General features: G+C 41.4%; 1 protein-coding gene across 2 annotated transcripts in view; it reads right to left on the reverse strand.

The window, feature by feature from the left end:
- CPVL (carboxypeptidase vitellogenic like) overlaps positions 1-20,308 on the reverse strand; it is a 133,575-nt gene that overhangs the window by 105,294 nt on the left and 7,973 nt on the right. For both annotated transcript variants that reach the window (XM_045495181.1, XM_045495180.1), the window contains exons 2-3: positions 10,736-10,921; positions 2,391-2,509 (exon numbers count right to left, since the gene is read on the reverse strand). In XM_045495181.1, the coding sequence (XP_045351137.1) occupies positions 2,391-2,509; positions 10,736-10,898 (282 nt within the window). In that variant the 5' untranslated portion in view covers positions 10,899-10,921. The remainder of the gene's footprint in view (positions 1-2,390; positions 2,510-10,735; positions 10,922-20,308) is intronic.

A 20,308-nucleotide genomic window follows, 5' to 3' on the forward strand; every position in this document is an offset into this window, starting at 1 on the left:
GCCTCAGAGGAACACTGAGTGGGATTAGGAAAGGTGACCCCATAGGCTACACTCGCCTCTTCAGGCCCCCATTCCAGCCCTCCCCCAAGTGGGTACGTGGGGCAACACTACACCTCCATCCACACCATTTTAGCTGTGCAAGGTGTTTCTTTCTGGTAAAAGGACAATGGCTCTCAAAGGTATCCACATCCATATCCCTAGATCCTGTAAATAGGTTAAGCCACCTGGTAACAGGGAATTAAGGTAGCTGACGGGATTAGGTTGCCAGTCAACTGGCTTTAAAATGGGGAAATCATCCTGGGTTATCCCGTGGGCCCAATGCAATCACAAGGGTCCTTAAATGTAAAAGAGGGCAGCAGAAGACAAGAGTCAGACACGGTCATGTGACCATGGAGTAGGCCAGAGTGATGCAACGTGAGAAGGATTCAGCCCACTGACGCAGCCTGTAAAGATGGAAGAAGGAGCCATGAGGCAAGGACTGTGAGCAGCCTCCAGAAAATGCAAAAGGCGGGGAAAGAGATCCCCCCCAAGAGCCTCCAGAAGGATCACAGCCCCGCTGACACCTTGATTTTAGCCAGTGAGACCTATGTCAGACTACTGACCTACAGACCTGTGAGCTAATAAATCTGTGTTGTTTAAACCACTAAGTTTGTGGTAATTTGTACAAGAGCAATAGAGAACTAATACAAAGGGGTTCATGATAAATGCCTCCATTCAAGGATATTGAAAGGTGTGATATCAAAACTGCACATGTATCGTATGGTTTCCGGAAGGCATAAAGTTGAAGAGATTTCCAAGAACACGAGAAAAATGTCCACCTGTTAGAATTAGGTCTTATTGGTAGGCTTAATGTACACCAATTCTCTTTAAGACAGTTGTATTGAGTATTTGGATGTTTTCCTCATTGCTTCTCTATTGTATTCTCTACTCTGTTCTGTGCCCTGGTAGACAGACCTCTAGAACTGGACTCCCCCACCCCTCACCTCTGGTTTCCAGTTGGATTCCACCAATGGGAGGTGGCAGCAGGAGTCTGGGGGACACTTGGGTGCCAGCATCGCACCTATATAACCCTGAGGGCAAGTCTCTCCTTCAATTTTGTGCAGTAAGCACCCCACCTGCGCACTCAACAATAACATCGAGGAAGAACTAAGAAATTCTCCAGGGTTCGGGAAAGTCTTCCTGGAGTAGGCGACAGTCTGAACACTACTATGAGCCCAACCAAAAAGCATCTGGAATTCTTCACCAATTCTAATATGTTTCCTCCCATTCACATAGTTGGCTATGCGGCCAACTATGTCAGAAGCCGTGGTTGGGAAGGCAGAAATGAGAAGTCAAGAAAAGCCAACCCAACAGTACCAACAAAGGCAATTTGATTTGAAAACTATCCGAGATTAAACAATTTTCTAGATGCAACACGACGATATGCAAATCACATGCAAATATAAATACAACCCTCCGCAGGGATAGCTTTTTCTTTGTTTTCTCTGGCTTCTAAACCAAATCCAATTTGGAAAATGAAAATAGAAAATTATCCTGGGGTGGGATACAATTTATTTATGCAGCTCAGCACCTCTACCAATTCTGCCCAACAGTACCCGTAAGGCAAAAGTGGTTTGTTCATGCTGAAGAGCTGTGTGACATGCATATATGTGTGTGCCTGTGTGCGTGCATGCACCTGGGTGCGCTAAGTCAAGACTGGCAAAGTACAAGAATGTATCCAGCTGTGTGTATGGACCTGAGAAGGTAAGTGATTCGCCTTCTGGAAGCCATCCTAGATTAGCACTGCTTTCCCACTGCTCCCCCAAAGCCCCATCATAAGTTTAGTTCTCTCTTCCATGTTCCCATGGAGTAGCACTCAGTTAATGGATACCGGATGCATGAAGGAGGGAGCGCAAACATAAGAGCTGGCACTGCAAAGCCCACGGGGACAGAGGACAGAGCAGCCACAGAAGTCCACAATCAACTACCTTTCGACATGTATCACACCTGTATATTTCGGGAATCTCCCCATCCCTTATCATTCTTCGGCTCCCCACAGCCCAGCCTTGCCCGAGGTATTTTTAGAGCAAAACAACGACAGAATGATTTAAGAAGACGGTGGCAGGAAGAAGGTGGTAATATTAATATTCTGAATAAGGCTGCAAGGAATTTAAGAGCTGGACCTTGCCTGCAAACATTTGTTTCCTGCACATAAACAGGAACACCACACGGAGTCACTGGCGCTTATTTTTAGAAAAAAAATCTAAAAGATGCAAAAAAAAAAAAAAGTTGGTTTTTTTTTTTGTTTTTTTTTTTTTAAAGTATGGTTTCCTAGGCTAACATTTCTGCGCTGGGGAGCATTCTCAGCTCCTGAGGGTTAGTGTCCTGATAGAGCGCTCTCGCAGGCCTACCTGAGCTGGAAAGAACCAGAAGAAAATGTTGCTGTTGTAGGTCTTATTCACAGTGATGTAGCCAGCGTAACTCTTCACATTCGATCCAGGGAAAGGAGGAACCAAACTCTGTTTTTTTGCTAGTGGAAAAAAAGAATGTAGCCGAGGATTAGAGAAATAATATCGAGTTAGCTATCTCTGCCTCATCTCTGGTCTTCTCCCTCTCATGGGCCAGGTCTGGGATGGTGCCAACAGAAAAGCTACCAGGAGACTCGCATAAAGGTACGGACTATAGCAAATTCCAGCTTGCCCTGGCCAGTTCCACATATTCCACATTTACAATGTAGCCAAGGGGCATTTTTAACCTTTTTTTCTTTGGTCCCCAAATATATTTATGAGCTATAATAAGATGTCTTTCTAAGAAAAAAGAAAGAAAATCACTTATCCTCAGCTCCACTCTAAAAAGGAAACCAAAGTGGGGGCACCTGGGTGGCTCAGTCGATTAAGTGTCCGACTTTGACTCAGGTCATGATCTCACAGTTCAGGGGTTCGAGCCCAGCTCAGAGCCTGGAGCCTGCTTCGGATTCTGTGTCTACCTCTCTCTCCTCTCTCTCTCTGCCCCTCCCCTGCTCACGCTCTGTCACTGTCTCTCTCAGAAATAAACATTAAAAAATAATAATAATAAAATAGAAATAAATAAATAAAAAGGCCAGGGCAGAAGTCACCAAGTCCCAAAAGGTGAGGTGGGTACAAGGAAAACAACATAGCTAAGCAGCTCTCAGCCTCCGGAAAGCCTATATTCTCCACACTCTCCTTATCATGAAAGCAAGGGGCCTGCCACTTCCATTAAGGGAAATACGCTGACGCATGTGGGGAGTGGGGATGGCTGGGAGGGTAGGGAGAGGCAGGCAGTGAGACGAGGGGTGACCTCATGGCCTCATAGCTACTCACAGGAAACCAAATAAGACAACAGGATAGTTGTAGAGGGCAGAGGTCTGGCTTTTTTATGGCACCAAAGGGACAGGGAGGGGGAAAGAGGGACTGCTCAGATAGCGTGAGGACACCCAGGAGTAAATAATACTAAGAGGGGCTAACACTTTAAAGGCTACAGTACCGAGGGCTTTCCATTATGCAGTAGGTGTAATTATTATCCCCACTTTACAGATGAGCTGAAGCTCAGAGAGGGTGAGTAACTTGCCCAAGGTCACACAGCTAGTAAAGGAGAGCTGGGATTCAAACCTAGCAGTCAGACTGCAGAGTTTGCTCCTTCCCTGACCCTGCTACACTGCTTCTCAACCAGAGAGTTAGTCCCAAAGTAGGGGTGGCACGGGGGGGGGGGGGGGAGGGGGGAAGGGAGAGCAAGCAGTGATTAGGAAAACAGTGGAGGAGAAATGGAACATGGATGGCAGGGGGTAGGGGGAACTGAAGGGGAGTTTAGGTGAAGAAAGGTTCCTTAATGCTGACAAAGCAAGTGTCCCCAGTAAAAACTAATGATTGAAGAAAAGCTATTTATGTCTGACACATATTAAGTAGGAGACTGGTTAGAGAGAAGAGCAGGTCAGGAAGCTTAGTCCTTCACACACACCACCCACTAAAGATGCCTTCAGCAGGGTGCTGGAGCCCATAGGCTCTCAAGCTCTTAGCATCTCTTCCCACCTTAGCATTAGCAACATCACCACTACCAGGCAACAAGCCATGGTAAGAACGTCTACATGCACAGATCAGTGTGCAAATCAGGACCCCGTCCCCACAGAGCTGCTCGTGACACTTACCAGCACACCATGGCATCGGGGCTGCAAGTTCCTCTTTTAAAATGAACCTGCCTCCTGGCAGGGAAACTCTCATCTAGACAGCACTGTTCCCTTTCCTTCGTACTTTGCTGATCCTTACGCTGCTACTGACCGTCTCTGTGGTCCCTGGGCAGTCACTTGACCTGTCTGTGCTTCAGTTTCTCATCTACGGAAGGTGGATGACTTCACGTGTCAATGAGAATAAGGGTCCATGCATGTACAACCTTCAGAAAAGAAGCTGGCTCGTAGGGAGCACAGCTATTGTTACCTGTGAAATGCACCTGCTGATTAGGAACAAGTAACATCTGGGAGCAGAGGAGATGGTGGGATAAAGGCAGGGTCTCAAGAGCAGTTTCTGAAGGGTCCTGCTAGGCTAGTACCATAGGAAGAACATGGGTAGACCCAGGTTTGTGATTCTGACCAGGCACCCTGGCAAGGTGCCTTATCTCTCTGAGCCTCTCTTTCCTCTTGTGCAAGATGTGGATACCGATTCCCCCACCCTGGGCTTTCTGTGGGGATCAAACTCAGCACACGGAGTTGCATCTAAAGTAAGGGCTCGGGCAAAGGAAGCGAAGATCATCACTGGCTTGTGGGCCACCCCACGTGCTGTCTAGAAAACCCTGCCTTTTTCTGGCGGCGTCTGGTTCCCCCAGGGAAGATTGCTTAACTCAATCCAGCTTCTCTAGCTCTCCCCATGCTCTTCTCAAAAAGACCTATCCCTTGCTGCCAGAAAAAGAAAAAAGAAAGGAAGAGGAGCATCTCAAGCAAAGGAAAAGGGGGATGTTTAGGGAAAGTGGTGATTGCCAGCCTACACCCTTCCCTCCAGCAGCCTTGCCTCCACCCCACCCCACTTTGCTTCCGCTCTCAATTAGCCCAAAGAAGGCTGACCCTCCAGGGATGGGCAGCCTTTCAAAACTTTTTTTTTTTTCTGTTTAAAAAATTGAGATATATTGGACAAGGAACATTATATGAGTTTCAGATGTACAACCTAACAATTCGACGTTTGCATATATTGCAAAATGGTCACCACAACATCTAGTAAATACCCATCACCGTACGTAGTTACAATTTTTTCTTCTGGTGATGAGAACTTTCAAGATCTATTCTCTTAGCAACTTTCAAATATGCAATATGATATTACTAACTGTAGTCACTATGCTATGTATCATATCCCCAGACTTCTTTTGTAACTGGAATGTTGTACCGAAAACACTTCTGACATATTTTCCTCCAAACTATCAATCTTCTCAGAATCAGAGAACCCCCAAAAAGGTGGATAGAGACCTGAAGGTAGAAGGGTTAGGAATAAATGAGATGTGACTCACAGCGAGGTATGTGAGCAGCAGGGATTCGAGAAAGAAGACAGAGAAAAATGAGAAAGGTCGAAGAAGAATGAGAAAAGAAAATATGTAATAGAAAGGAGCTGGAGGGAATGGAATATGGGAGAGAGATGATTGAATCAATCTATCTCTCTGAGGCCAGCACAGCACAAGGTCTGCTGGCCTGCTCTGACAATGACTCCGATGTTCCCCCAGCCCTCCTTTTCTGAAGTTCCAAAGTTGTTTCTCTGCTACCTTCTACCTCCCCAGGTACATTTCCTGCCTTGCCTTGAAGATCAGGGGCTACTGGAAAGCAGGGAAATTGTCTTGTCTTTGTACCCACAGGTACAGCTGATTTACGCACTGGCAATGCACTAGGATTAGCCTATTTCTACAAAATCCTCCTGAAGAAGGCAGGCCTTATTAAGGTCTTAAGAATTTAGAAGGACTTTTTCTGGCTCACTAAAAAGTGTTTCACCCTATTTCAATTCTTAAATTTCCTTTAACGAAGTCACGGTAAAATAATTAAAAGCTCTTTCAACTAAAATGATATTTTGTATTTTCAAATGTTCGGTTCATCCTTCCAGAGTCTACCAATGGAATGTGGAAAATAAACTCCCAAGATGTAGGGGTTTCTTACTTCCTGGAACCATGACTCACAATTCAAATGTTCAAAACAGTTTAAAAAAAAAGGAAAAGGTTTTCTTTGAAGTGATTTCACTTCCTCCTTATTATTCGCTGCAGTTACCAGTGTTTATGATATTAACACTTTGAAAAAGATTGGATTGTGACCAAAGAAGGACTTGAAGCAGCTAATCAGGGTGCATTTCACATTTACAAAGTCTTCAGTCATCAACAGTACTGCACAAGACACGGCCAGACCGTAAGTGATAATAAAGTGACACCTAATAACAAAATAGTCTTTAAAGTTCGTGAAAAGGCAGTGTTTGTAAATATTTAAAAATTTGCCTCCTTTATTCATTTTGTTTTCATTTTGTTTCAAGGGTTTATTCTAGCTGCAGAGAAAGTAAACGTGCAATTACAATTACACAAAACTAAGCCAGCTAATTGGGAGATTAAAAAATAAAAACGCCCTTGTCTTTTTGTGAATTACTGTTTATCTCAAGAATGTTCCATTGCGATACTAAGACTCATGCGCCTAAGGTTTTGACAGACTCAATAAACAAAAGGGATTTAGGGGAATGAGCTGACCATCTGTCCAGAGCTTCCTGAACTTTCAGTAAAGCGGATGAATAAAATTATCCTTAATTATGTTATCAGGGCTGTATGTGAATACCCAGATGTACCAGAATTTGGATCAGCCACTCAAAATTCCATTCAAAGATTTTGACTGCATAACAGAACTTTAGAAAGTGACATTACATCAGTTTTACTATTTTAGAAGTTGTCATCCATCAGATGGTGACCTATCAGACTTGGCACAGAAGGGCAGAAGATGAAAACTACCTCCCTCAGAAACCTTCCTTGCTACTGCTGATGACCGCAACAGTGAAATGTTTGTAAACAAGGAATACAGGAGTGGTAGGGATGTGGACAGTCTCTCAGATGGATTTCTCTGTGTTTTCACTTAGTTCCTCCAAGATGTATGAAACAGACACACCACCACGAGTCGCTTGCACTAAATGCCTTTGTTGAAACTGTTTTCCTCACTCAGTATACACAGATCCTTTCCTAGTTTGGATCTAGTCACGTAGCACAGTGGTTCATACCTTGGGTTCTGGAGCCAGCAAAGATAGGTTTTAACGCCACCTCTGCCACTTACTATCATTAAATGGCTCTGAGCAAGATGCTTAATTCCTCTGGGCCTCAGTTTCCTCATCTATAAAATGGGAACAATAATTATGCATTCTTCATTACCATTGCCCTGAGAGTTAAATAAGCTAATGTGTGTGTAAAACCCGTGTCTGGCATATATTCAGGCTTAAAATTTAAATTCTGCAAGTATTTATTATATATGCCTATTACATACAGAAACTGTGCTATGTATTGGGAATATAGTTATTAAATATTAGGATTTGTTATTTTTCTTACTACACTATTGCTATTTTCTGGACTCTACCAACCGATAGGATAGCTTCCTTTTCAAAATTTCCAACATGCCTACCTCAAATGTGACACTTTAGTATTTTAGTATTCACTGCCTTATTCCTGAATTGGTTTCATGTGTGTGCATAAGAGCACCAGATTCTAAAACAAAGGGAAACAAATTAGAGCAGGCAGATCCCAGAGCAGAAGTCAGAAAATCTGGGTCTTAAATACATCTCTGGTCCTATTACCTGCATATCCTTGGGCAAGTCATGTAACGTTTTGGGAGTCTCAAATTCCTTCTGTGTGGATTGGTAGGGTTGGTTATGAGTATTCAACGCCACTTCAGCTCTAACTAAGTGATCTGGTTTGATTTGTTGTTCATGAACATAATCTAAGCCATCAGTACCCACTTACTAAAGAAGCCCAAATGAATGCATGCGATCCGTTTTCGTAGAGTTGGATGATATTTTGCCTCTTCGTATATGTCTAGTGATATGAGCCATCTTCTCATGACTTTTCTACATCAAGAACAAAGCGAGTCTTTTTTAAAAAAGGAATGACTGCATTCTCTGACTACATTGTCGCTGGCTACATCATCAAATGTACACAGGGGCACCTGGGTGGCTCGGTCAGCTAAGCGTCTGACTCTTGGTTTTGGTTCAGGTCACGATCTCACGATTCGTGACTTCGAGCCCCACATCAGGCTCTGCACTGATGATGCGTAGCCTGCTCGGGATTCTCTCTCTCCCTCTCTTTCTCTGGCCCTTCCTGGCTCTCTCTCTCTCTCTCAAAATAAATTAGTAAATTCTAAGAAAATGTACACTAATATACACTGACGACATTGTCCAAGTTTTCCACCGCTTCTCAGGAAAGAGATGGTAAAACATGGAGTCGACGTGTACGTCAGAAAAAAGACACATGACCAGGACTCCAGTGCACCCCCAAGATACAAGAACGTTTTGGTTTTAAACCAAACAAAACCCAAAACAATAATACCCTGTTAGCTATGAGAATATTTTGAATGAAGAAGCGTTGCTTTATTTTTAAACTTCTTTGTGGAGTACATAGATTTATTTTTGATCTTGAAAATGATTATTTCCCTCAAATTTCCAGCATCACTTCCACATCCCCCCACTGTCTACCAACCTAGCAGCCTCACAGCCACGAACTCGGTTGTCCCACCTGTGATTCGAGAGCAGTCAGTCCTCCAAAGCAAACACCAACATCTCCATCTACGGGCCAGCTTCCCCATCTTTCATCTAAAGAGAGTGCGCCTGGAATAGTCCCCCATCCCAATCAACTGTCCCCTCTTCCCAATCATTTCTATCAGCAAATACATTGTCTCCTGCTCTCTCTCTCTCTTTTTTTTTTAAATATGAAATTTATTGTTAAATTGGTTTCCATACAACACCCAGTGCTCATCCCAACAGGTGCCCTCCTCAATGCCCATCACCCACTTTCCCCTCCCTCCCACCCCCCCCATCAACCCTCAGTTTATTCTCAGTTTTTAAGAGTCTCTTATGGTTTAAAGACCCTTCCTGGTCCCACAGCTCCCTCCAGCCACTACCCCATTTCTCTGATTCCTTTTACAAACAACACCTGAAAACAGCTGCCTATATACTATTTTATAGTTCAGGAACCCACTGATGTCCAGAAAGATTAAGTAGTGTTATCTACCCAGTGATTTACCTAAACAGAAGGAAGCATTAAGAAGAGAGGCAGGTCATAAATTCTAGTCTCCGATGATGCCCAATAACACCATTTTCCTATTAATAATAATTATTGGAAACCCCACAATTTCCAAATAAAAAGTGATTTGCAAACACTAATATTTAGAGAGCAACGTATACGTTATAGAGATTTCATGTGCGTTTTCTCATCTGATTCTTATAACATCCCTGTGACTTAAGTGGTTGTGACTCCATGTTGTTAATGAGGACACCGAGGTCTAGAATGTTTGAGTAACTTGCCGTGCAGAGGGCCCCAACAGTATGCCTGTGGTCATAGACTCCGGAGGGAGGCTGTCTGGGTGTGAATCCCGCACCTACCAGCTGGTGTCCATGTGACTCTCCAAGTAACTTTAAAAAAATTTTTTTAAGTTTATTTATCTATTTTTTAATTTTTTTAAATGTTTTTATTTATTTTTGAGAGAGAGAGAGAGAGACAGAGTGAGTGGGGCAAGAGTGGAGAGAGAGAGGGAGACACAGAAGCCAAAGCAGGGTCCAGGCTCTGAACTGTCAGCACAGAGCCCAGCGCAGGGCTCGAACCCACGAACTGTGAGATCATGACCTGAGCTGAAGTCAGACGCCTAACTGGCTGAGTTACCCAGGCGCCCCTATTTATCTATTTTGAGAGAGAGAGAGAGAGAGACAGAGAGAGCAAGCAAACAAGGGAGGGCTAGACAGAGGCAGAGAGAGAGAATACCAAGCAGGCTCCGTGCTGTCAGGGCAGAGCCTGATGTGGGGCTCGAACTCACAAACAGTGAGATCATGGCCTGAGCCTCAATTAAGAGTCGGATGCTTAACTGAAGAAGCCACCCAGGTGCCCCCAACTCTGGCAAGTAACTTAATCTCGTTCTGCTTTAGTTTTCTTAGATGTGAAATGGGTACACCTGCCTGGGTTGTTAAGATGCTGACGTGAGTTTACGTATAATCCTCGGAACCAGTATGTGTAGTAAGTTCTAAGGTTAGTATTTATTATTGCCCAGCTGGGGACAGACACTACGCTAGTTTTATAAATAGAAATGTAGGTACTCGACCACCAGATAATCTGTCCCTGACAAACTCTCATTTTAGCTCAAAACTCTGATAATACATGACATCAAATTGTTAATATTTGAAATAAAACAGCTGGGTTAAAAAATACCAGCATGGGGGCGCCTGGGTGGCGCAGTCGGTTAAGCGTCCGACTTCAGCCAGGTCACGATCTCGCGGTCCGTGAGTTCGAGCCCCGCGTCGGGCTCTGGGCTGATGGCTCAGAGCCTGGAGCCTGTTTCCGATTCTGTGTCTCCCTCTCTCTCTGCCCCTCCCCCGTTCATGCTCTGTCTCTCTCTGTCCCAAAAATAAATAAACGTTGAAAAAAAAAATTAAAAAAAAAAAATACCAGCATGTATTTTGAATCCTGTAAAAAAACTGCTAAAAAACAAAATGAAACAAAACCCCAAACTGTTGAAAATACCCCAGTGGTTTTCTGATTTTATTAAACTTACCTTCTTCAAGTTTCCCAGCTTCAATATAGGGAGTAAGAAATAATGGCTCTCCTACGTTTCCCTTATGTGGTACGGAAACCCGAACATTTTTGTATAAGGAGTGAAAGATCCCGCCACCAGGGCTGAACATGAACACGACCACCAGAACAATCGTCTTCCACATGGCACCAACCGGTCTCTCTAGGCCTAGGATGAAAACAAATGAATCCAAAGAGTAAATATTTACCCAGCCCTTTTACATACAAGACATGCATTTATTTCATTAAAAAAAAAATGTATATTGTAAAATAAATGAATAAATATTCTGTGTAAAGGCCCGGGGCTATTCAAGGATTCACAATCTAACTAGAGAAACAATTTATATTTCTAAAACTGTGGTCTGAAAAGTAAACTCAATGCAGGATCAGATAAAACTTCAAGACAACAAGGACTCTGTAACTTATCACCAAATGTGTGGTAGAGATGCTTACCTACCACGGGAAGGCACAGGACTGAGAACGTATCTCTGGCCAAGAGAACCTAGGAAGGCCTTAACAAGACTAGGTGTGAAGGAAGGGTGGGTGGAACCCAGATGGGCAGGAGAAACGGAGAAAGCATCACTTATGGGGGGGACAGCTTGAGCAAAAGTGAGACTTCAGTTGTCCATGGGCACTTGGGCAGAGAAATTTAAAATAAACCAAGTGGATTTCTGCTTACCTCTTCTGTCTCTTACAAATCACAAACTTTGCATTCAAGAACAAAAAAGAAAGAAGAAAGGGAACGTCCTACAACTATCTTCAGGTCTCTGCCCATATTGCTAGCTGATAAACTCAAGAGCTATGCCTCAACCTTTGTGAACAGTTTTTCAAAGGTCTTCAAATCTGATGCTTGCTTAGACTACTCACCCTGGCTGATAATAGTAGTGACTTAAAGTTGGCGATTTCCCTAAATTTGTAAATAAATATGTAATTTGTATTTACACTGGGCTTCCCCATGTATTTTTAGCTGATTTGAATATCCTAATAACTCAACCAGGAAATCAAAGATTAATGGCACTAATGCCAGATAAGGAAATGTTGATTCCTTGGATAAGGAATCCCGCAGCCAAGAACATGGTAAACCCAGTCAAGGCCAAAACCCGGCACAAGGTGAGTCAGGGGCAGATGCAGGGGCAGATCTCATCTTTTTCTAAAATTGTGATGTTTTGTTCATCGTGGATTTTCTTGCATTATTTTTATTTTTTTCCAGATGTTGCATTAAAATACTATTTATCATGATTATCGAGTTTTTTGGCACTCTCTTACATTTTATACCCTAGTCAAGTGCCTCACCTACTTCACCTTAATCCTTAACGCTAAGAATTAGGATCTTCCATCAGTGCTATTACATTACTCGGCACCTACTACCATTTAAGCAAGATCCGAATTCTTAGCTCTAAAGTCTAAATAAAGTACATGAAACTAATAAATACTTTACTCACTTAGGTTTCTGGATGTAAAAATAAATATACAATTATGCAAATATAATGCCTGCTTCGGACTGTTCAGTGCCTTAAAATACCATGCCATTAAAACATCTTAAAAACATGAAATGTATAAAAATCTATTACCACAGGCTTGTCGCAACCCAAGTTAGCATAAAATGAAAATACTGTTTGTAGCAAATTTTAAAAGCTTTTCAGACACATTTCCCCAATAAGATAAACATTTATAATTATAATGTGATCAAATATATAATTCTTGTCAAGTCTTTCATGGTTAACTTAATAGAATTCCCCATGCTTCATGTAAACAAGCCCAACCAAATATAATATGCAGCTAAAAACTGGCCTTGCCTATTATGGACTATCATAAGGAACAAAATGAATTTAAAAACTGAAGTTAGTTCCAAGAAGCCCAAGGTACTGACCACTATGGCACTAAATTAATTATGTGAACTTGTTTTAATACTGTAGCTACTTTCAAGGAATACTTGAAATCAACAATCTTACTCTCCAACTGGTTCGGGGGAAAAAAAAAAGAAGATCTGTGGAATTAAAAAAATACTGGAAAAAGCTCTTCCAGAAAGAGGTTTTTTTCCTGGCGGCAGAAATAAGGAACTAATCACACCATCTAATTTCTCAATCTTCCTGCTGCAAACTCCCAGCTCCCTTTAATGGAAGTCATTAATATTTAAATAACCAGGGTAGTTACAACACCTCCCTTGAAAGCAGATGTTGACTCAGAGATGTTAAAAAAGGAAAGAGGTAAAACTCGTCTTGTTTTAACTGACATAAATCTAATACATAAAAGTAAGAGTTCGGTCAATTTAGTAGATCTCATTAACATTTAATCAAATAACTATTAGAGTCATGGTTTCTCATGGAGGTGAATTAAAGCAACAACATACTTCATTGCATAATTCTCATTTAACTGCGAGAATTCCTGAACTCTGCTTGGCTGTCATGTCTCCTAATGAAAATGAAGGCTATTATCACGAATAAGGAAGTGTTGTTTTCTTCTTAAATCCTTCTCAAATGTTTTTGTTTATACTAAATTAGCCTGAATCTTTTAATGTATTGAACATTTACTGAGTACTTTCTAAACAAAACATCCTCTACTAGAAGCAATTGCCTAAAGAACTGGGGGGGGGGGGGGGGGGGGGAGGGAGTATTCACCATACGATTTATCATATCTATTTGGAATAATATGAAAACATTGGTGCTATTTCCAGTTCAAATATATCATATTGAAGGATTCAGACAAACTGTTCCTCTTAATGTTTAGAAACATAAAATCTAAGTAAATACAAAGCAATATTGGCAGAATCAAGTAAGCTAAAGGTCAAAGGTATATGATTTGCTAAAATTGTCTCACTAATCCTTAAATATTACAGCTGGAAGCCATATGTTCAGCATACAATTTTTTAAATATAAACACAGATATTTATCACTGTTTTCCTTAGAATAATAAAAACTATCAACAATATAAACAATTTACAATAAGTCAGTTATTATACAACAAAAAGATGGAATTATACACAGCAATTAAAATGACAAGAATGGGAAAATGTACTAAAATATCAGGTAAGGAAAAGCAGGCTATTATATTGGATATAGGGTAGTTTCTCCTTATTTAATACTTCTTTAAAACTTCTAAATTTTCTACAATAATTAATCTTATCATCAGAAAAAAATAGTTTTCGGCTTTGCTTTTTTGATAAGAGAAAGTGAAACAGCTGATAGATGTGGCAAAAAAAAAAAAAATGCTTGTTCCTCATTCCTTGGTACTACCTGGTTATGACCTCTTGCGTTTCCTAGGAATAAGTGTTCTGTTTGCTCTTCTGGAATGCACTCTTCTTTCTCTAACATTCTATGGAGGTATGTCTTGATCTCCTAGAACCACAGAACCTCAAGACTCAAAGTAAACTTTCTCTTTGGTAAATTAGAAGGCTCTGCATAAATGTGAGGGGCTGTTATAATAATAATTACAATTATTATATAGTATTTAATGCCCCCCGGGATAGAATCCATGACAAATGTGCATGCGATTGGTATCAGCAAATATTTGTTGAAGTGATGTGTCTAAATAATGAGTCATGGTATTTTAGACAGATGTGAGATATTAGATATTCATGTGGACCAATTCTTTCATCTTGGGAGACTAGAAAACTGGAGCCAGAGAAGTACATAAGTGACCTCCTTAAGATTACACCACTGGTGAGTAGTAGGGCCAAGACTTAAAGCTAGGATTTATTTGTGGCTCTACATCCAACCTGTTTTCCACACTTCCAAATTTGGTTACAATTATATTCAGATATTCTGTTCTTGTCTCAATAGACAATTCATAGCCTGTAACAGTCGTAAAAAAAATAACAAACGAACAAACATAACAAACGAACAAAAAAAATAACAAACGAACAAACATAACAAACGAACAAAAAAAATAACAAACGAACAGAGCTAGTTGTTCAACAAAGGCATTGTTAAAGATTAAACTATGAAAACTTACCATTAAATAGGTTTTATTGAAAGATGTAATAAATACTCAAAACTCATCACTGCATAACTATTGACTACATTTTACCGTGACTCGGGGTTATGGTTTTTGTATTTGGTGGACGGATAACATAACGGTTGGTTACAGTGCATTTCTTTCCAGCTCTGTGTTCAGGAACATCTTGTTGGTATCGTGAAATCAGCCATAGTGGGAGTATTTACACCACAGAAATCAGCAAACGGCACAAATCAGGGCTTTACCCCCACTCCCCCAGAAATCCAGTCGTTAAGCATTTACCCACACATGATGGTCTCATGTTCCTAATTTGAAAAATGAGCTGGAAACTACTTTCCATCAACTCACGCTCCAATTCCAATCGAAGTGATTGGCAGAAGGGGCGCCTGGGTGGTTCAGTCAGGTGAGCATACGACTTTGGTTCAGGTGGTAATCTCGAGGTTGGTGAGTTCAAGCCCCACATTGGGCTTGCTGTGGTCAGCCTGTCAGCGCAGAGCCTGCTTTGAATCCTCTGTCCCCCTCTCTCTGCCCCTCCCCTGATTATGTTCACCCAAAAATAAATAAACAAAAGAAAAAAAAAGAAATGATCAGCAGAAGAGACAAAAGGGAAAAATCCTGCCAAGTTTTCCTCTGTGTTTGGAAGCAACCACTAACACGGTCAGATATGCAAGGCTTCTAGAAAAGAAATCTGAAAAAAAAACATTGGAAACTGTGTGTTCTACCAATGGAAAAAGAATCAAAAACAAAAACTCCAGAATGAGGACAAAGAAAGCAAATGTGTCAAGCAGCCCTCTAGTCTCTTCTCTCCTTCCCACGTCCCTCTTTTGATATGTAGATTATTCTAATCAAAGGATGGAAATAAATGCTATAGCTCCAATAGACCAGATTAGATTCCCCTTACCTATTTAACTGGCTCCCAACATAATAAAAACATTCCCTAAAACAAACTAATAAAACAGGCCACCTAGTGACAGACATTTCCATGAAATCTGTAGTAAAAAAAGGGTATACAAGAAAGTGGTTCCTCTACTTTAAAAAGATTTTTTTTTTAATGTTTATTATTTGTGTGGGAGAGAGAGAGAGAGAGAGAGAGAGAGAGAGAGAGAGAGAGAGAGACAGAGCATGAGCTGGGCAGGGGCAGAGAGAGAGCAGGCTCCGGGCTCTGAGCTATCAGCATGGAGCCCGACATGGGGGCTCAGACTCACAAACCGCGAGTGAGATCATGACCTGAGCCAAAGTTGGAGACTTAACCAACTGAGCCACTCAGACGCCCCTCTACTTTAAAAAGATTTAAGCACATCTCAAGATTATTCAAGCATATCCAAAGCACCTGAATCCTGTAACAAAGAGTTATTGTGCAACCCTTAACTTAAATACTAAACCAAATCCCAAATCTAGCTCTTTTGCTAAAGGATTTCCATGCAAACAAATGGTTTATGTGTATAAACAAACAAACCTTTAAATAAACAAACCTTTTTATAAATAAACCTTTATTTTTAGCAATCCACTCCTCACTTTCCTCAAGACATCATTTTAATTTCTAAAATTGATATTTGAAGCTCTCTTTTCCCAGAAAAGACATAGCACACGGCACGCAAGGTGAGAGGTGATAGGCAACTTTCTGTTGAGGGGGCACTGAGAACATGCCTATCCTCTTTTCACAGCACCCCACCCCCACCCCCACCCCCACCCCCAGGGCATCAGACAGGAGCGTCTCCTCTTGCTAATGACTTAGTCATTCCCATCTCTGCCATCATACATTTGGACTCACAAGAAAGGAAGATAAATTTGAGTTATGTGGCAGGTGGAGGATGAAAAGAATCAGGAAGAGGAGAAAATCATATCTGACACAATAGAAAGGAGCTTTACCGTGAAGTCTCACTCCAGCCAGAAGGAAAATTTGAGTGGGGGTGGCAAGTAAGAAAGCAGACATGTCCCAAAATGTTAATAACAGTTTTGAAATAGAAAGACATCCTCATGATCAAAGGTCTCATCATAACAATACCAATCATAGCTACCAATCGTTGGACATTCTCTATGTACAAGCAGATGTGCTAATTGCTTTATATTTTTATTTCTCACCTTTGGGGGGCAGGTACTATTATCATCCCGTTTTAGAGATGAGAGACTGATCCTTAGAGAATTTAAGTTATTGGCCCAAGTTCACACCACTAAGTGGTAAATCAAGGAGTTAAGGCCAATCCCAATTAGTTGGCAAAGACTATTCTATAGTCACAACACCAGCATTTCATAAGATGTGCTATGTGGGCCAGAGTCCCTCCTCCCTTTTCAGGTAAATTTGGAAATATGACATATTATATCCCTGCATAATAAAATTATTATGCTGCTAAGAGTTTCTGGTGTAAATAAATCTGTTAAATCTTAGCCCAGTATTTCCCAAACCAACCAATTTTTGATCAGGAAATCCTTTTTATTTGGGGGCAATACCTTAAAAAAATTATGTAACACACTCTGTGGTCTTTAGTCAACAAAACATGATAGAGGAACATCAATATCTTAGGCCCTTCCTGCTCCAAATGACCTCAGAAAAGCGTTTGGGCTAACACTTCAGTTATGGTTAGGAAACATCTCTGGGTGGAACCAGCCTTGAGGAAACAGTGCAAAGGCCCTGAGGTGCAAATAAGTCTGTTTGTTGTTTGTTGATGGGAGTACAGTGAATGAAGGAGAAAGTGGCAAGCACATGATGAGTTCAGAGGGCGGTCAGGGCCAAAATACGTAGAGTTTTAGCCGTATTCATATTCATTAACATTAGGGAGTAATATGGTCTCATCAGAATTGCGAAACGTGAAATGATCACTCTGGCTGCCACCTAGCAAGTGGACGATAGGAGAAACAGGATGGAACCAGGATACCAATTAGGAGGCTCATGTAATACCCCAGGAGAGATGGGAGAGGCTGGGGCCAGAGAGTAGCGGTGGCGGTGGTGAAAAACGTGAGCTGCATTTTGTAAGGAAATCCACTGCCATTTATGAATAGACTAGATAAAGTGGCCGAGGGAAAGAAAAGAAGCAAGGATGACTCCTAAGCTCTTCTGCCCAGAGCAATTTCATGGATTGTTACCGGTTGAATTTTGTTCCCCCAAAAGATATGTTGAAGTGCTAACCCCCAGCACCTCAGAATGTGACCTTATTTGAAAAAAGCGTCTTTGCAGATGTAATCAGTTAAATTAGAATGAGGTCATACCGGATTAGGGGTAGATTTTAATGCAATGTAACTGATGTTTAGCAGAGAAACCCAGAGAGGAGAGTGCCATGCAAATAAATACATACATACACACATACATACATACATACATAAATAAGCCAGAGAAGACAGCTATGTGACAGTGGGGTGGGGGCAGAGACTGGAGTGATGCATCCACAAGCCAAGAATCACCAAGGTTTTTGCTGGCAAACACCAAAAGCAAGAGTCAAGGAAGGGTCCCCCCTTCCCCTCCCCTTCTACAAGTTTCAGAGAGAACATGGCCCCAGACTGATTTTGGACGTCTGTATGAAACAATAAATTCTGATGGTGTAAGCCCCACGATTTGTGGTATTTTTTTTTATAGAAGCCCTAAGAAACTAGTACGTGGATAGTGGCACCAATATCCCACTGGAGGCTGGGAAAACTGTGGAAGGAGTCGTGATGGAGAGGGGTAAAATGTGAGTCATCAACAATAAAATGGGAAAGAGACGCTACAATGATTTCTTATTAAGATATGTGTGACATTATTATAAGCCAGGGTTTCCCATAGGATCCTAGTTCAGTAAAATTATCAATAGATTTTAAAAGGACAAAAAGTTTGGGAAGGTTTGGGTTAAACAAGCTTAAATAGGCTTCCTGGTTCCAGAACATCTCAGAGCTTTTCACTTATTAATGGGCAGCATGTGTTTGTGACACTATTCTTAGAAAGGCCCTGAATCCAGAGGTTTACATAAGACATACCCAGATGGGACACTAAGTACTAGGTTGAATAATTTTTCCAGCCCCCACTTAGCTATTATCAAACAGGAAAGCTGGAATTTGAAGCCAGATCTAAGTGATCTCAAAGTCCATGTATTTTCCATATGTCACTGTGTATGTAAATCACACAATATAAGAAAACCTGCTTCAGTGTCGCTTTTGACGAAAGCAGAATTCTGGGTAAACTGGATTATCTCGGCATTTATAAAACTTATAGGTGCTAAAATTGCAAGTGATTTAAGGGCATGTTTATCTGCGAAGAAGAAATGGAAGAAGAAATGCTTCCCTCAGTTTGGAAAGTAATTTTGTAGTGGTGGCTGAAGCCCTCAGTCCTTTAGGACTCATGGCTAACGCACTGTCTTCCAATGAGAAATTCTTGATTTTTCTGATGTAAATTAGACCTATTCCTCTTAGAATCAGTCTCCTTTTTGCTACCTACTGTGACTAAATTTCTCAACTAAAAACTTAAGATACACATCGTGGCAAATACAAGGTAAGACTGGACACGGTGGATGAGAACATTTTATGTGACGATGGTCCTGGGACATTCTGCAATGTCGTCACCTTCACCAGCACTCCCTGAGGTGGCAAGAAACTCCTCCCTGATTCCAAAAGAGAGATGATTATTATAGAGAATAACCGCCATGTAATACTCCCTTAGTTGAGTCTAGTATTTTTCTCATCTCTTTTCCACACGTTGTTTCATTCGGTCTTCAAAGGAGTCAGTGGCTCTTCAACAGAGGTCCACGTTGATGAAGCCATCAGTCAGTAGCAGAGCTGAGGCAGACTCCCAAGTTCACGGGGCCATCCACTCATTCAACAAAGACATACAGTTGACCCTTGAACACCATGAAGGTCATGAGTGTGACCCTTGCACAGCTTAAAACCCACGCATAATATGGACTCTCTCCATACTCTAATGACTGATAGCCTACTGTCGACTGGAAGCCTCACTAATAACACCAACAGTCAAGTGACACATATTTTTGCATGTTGTATGTATTGTAAATTGTGTTATTATAATAAAGAAAGCTAGAGAGAAGAAAATACGAAGGAAAGCATAAGGAAGAGAAAACGCATTTATGTTACTTTACTTATCAAAAAAAATCTGCATCCAAGTGGACCAGTGCAGCTCAAACTGCATATCTTTAGCTCCTACTATTTGTTAGACTCTAATGGAGGCACAGAGAACCAGGGACAAAGCGTCTGCCTTCACAAAGCTTACTTTACGGTGAGAAAGAGCACAAAGGGAGCTACTAAGTCCATCAACTGATGAATGGATAAAGAAGATGTGGTATATATCTATACAACGGAATACTACTCGGCGATCAAAAAGAATGAAATCTTGCCATGTGCAGCATCGTGGATGGAACTAGAATGTGTTAGGCTGAGCAAAATAAGTCAGTCATAGAAAGACAAACATATGATTTCACTCATATGTGCAATTTGAGAAGCACAACAGATGAATGTAGGGGGAGGGAAGGAAAAATAAGATAAAAGCAGGGAGGGAGACAAACCATAAGAGACTCTTAAATACAGAGAACGAACTGAGGGTTGCTGGAGGGGAGGTGGGAGGGGATGGGCAAATGGGTGATGGGCATTCAGGAGGGCACTTGTCGGGACGAGTACTGGGTATTCT

Source organism: Leopardus geoffroyi, chromosome A2 (assembly GCF_018350155.1).
Source record: "Leopardus geoffroyi isolate Oge1 chromosome A2, O.geoffroyi_Oge1_pat1.0, whole genome shotgun sequence".
NCBI lineage: Eukaryota > Metazoa > Chordata > Mammalia > Carnivora > Felidae > Leopardus > Leopardus geoffroyi.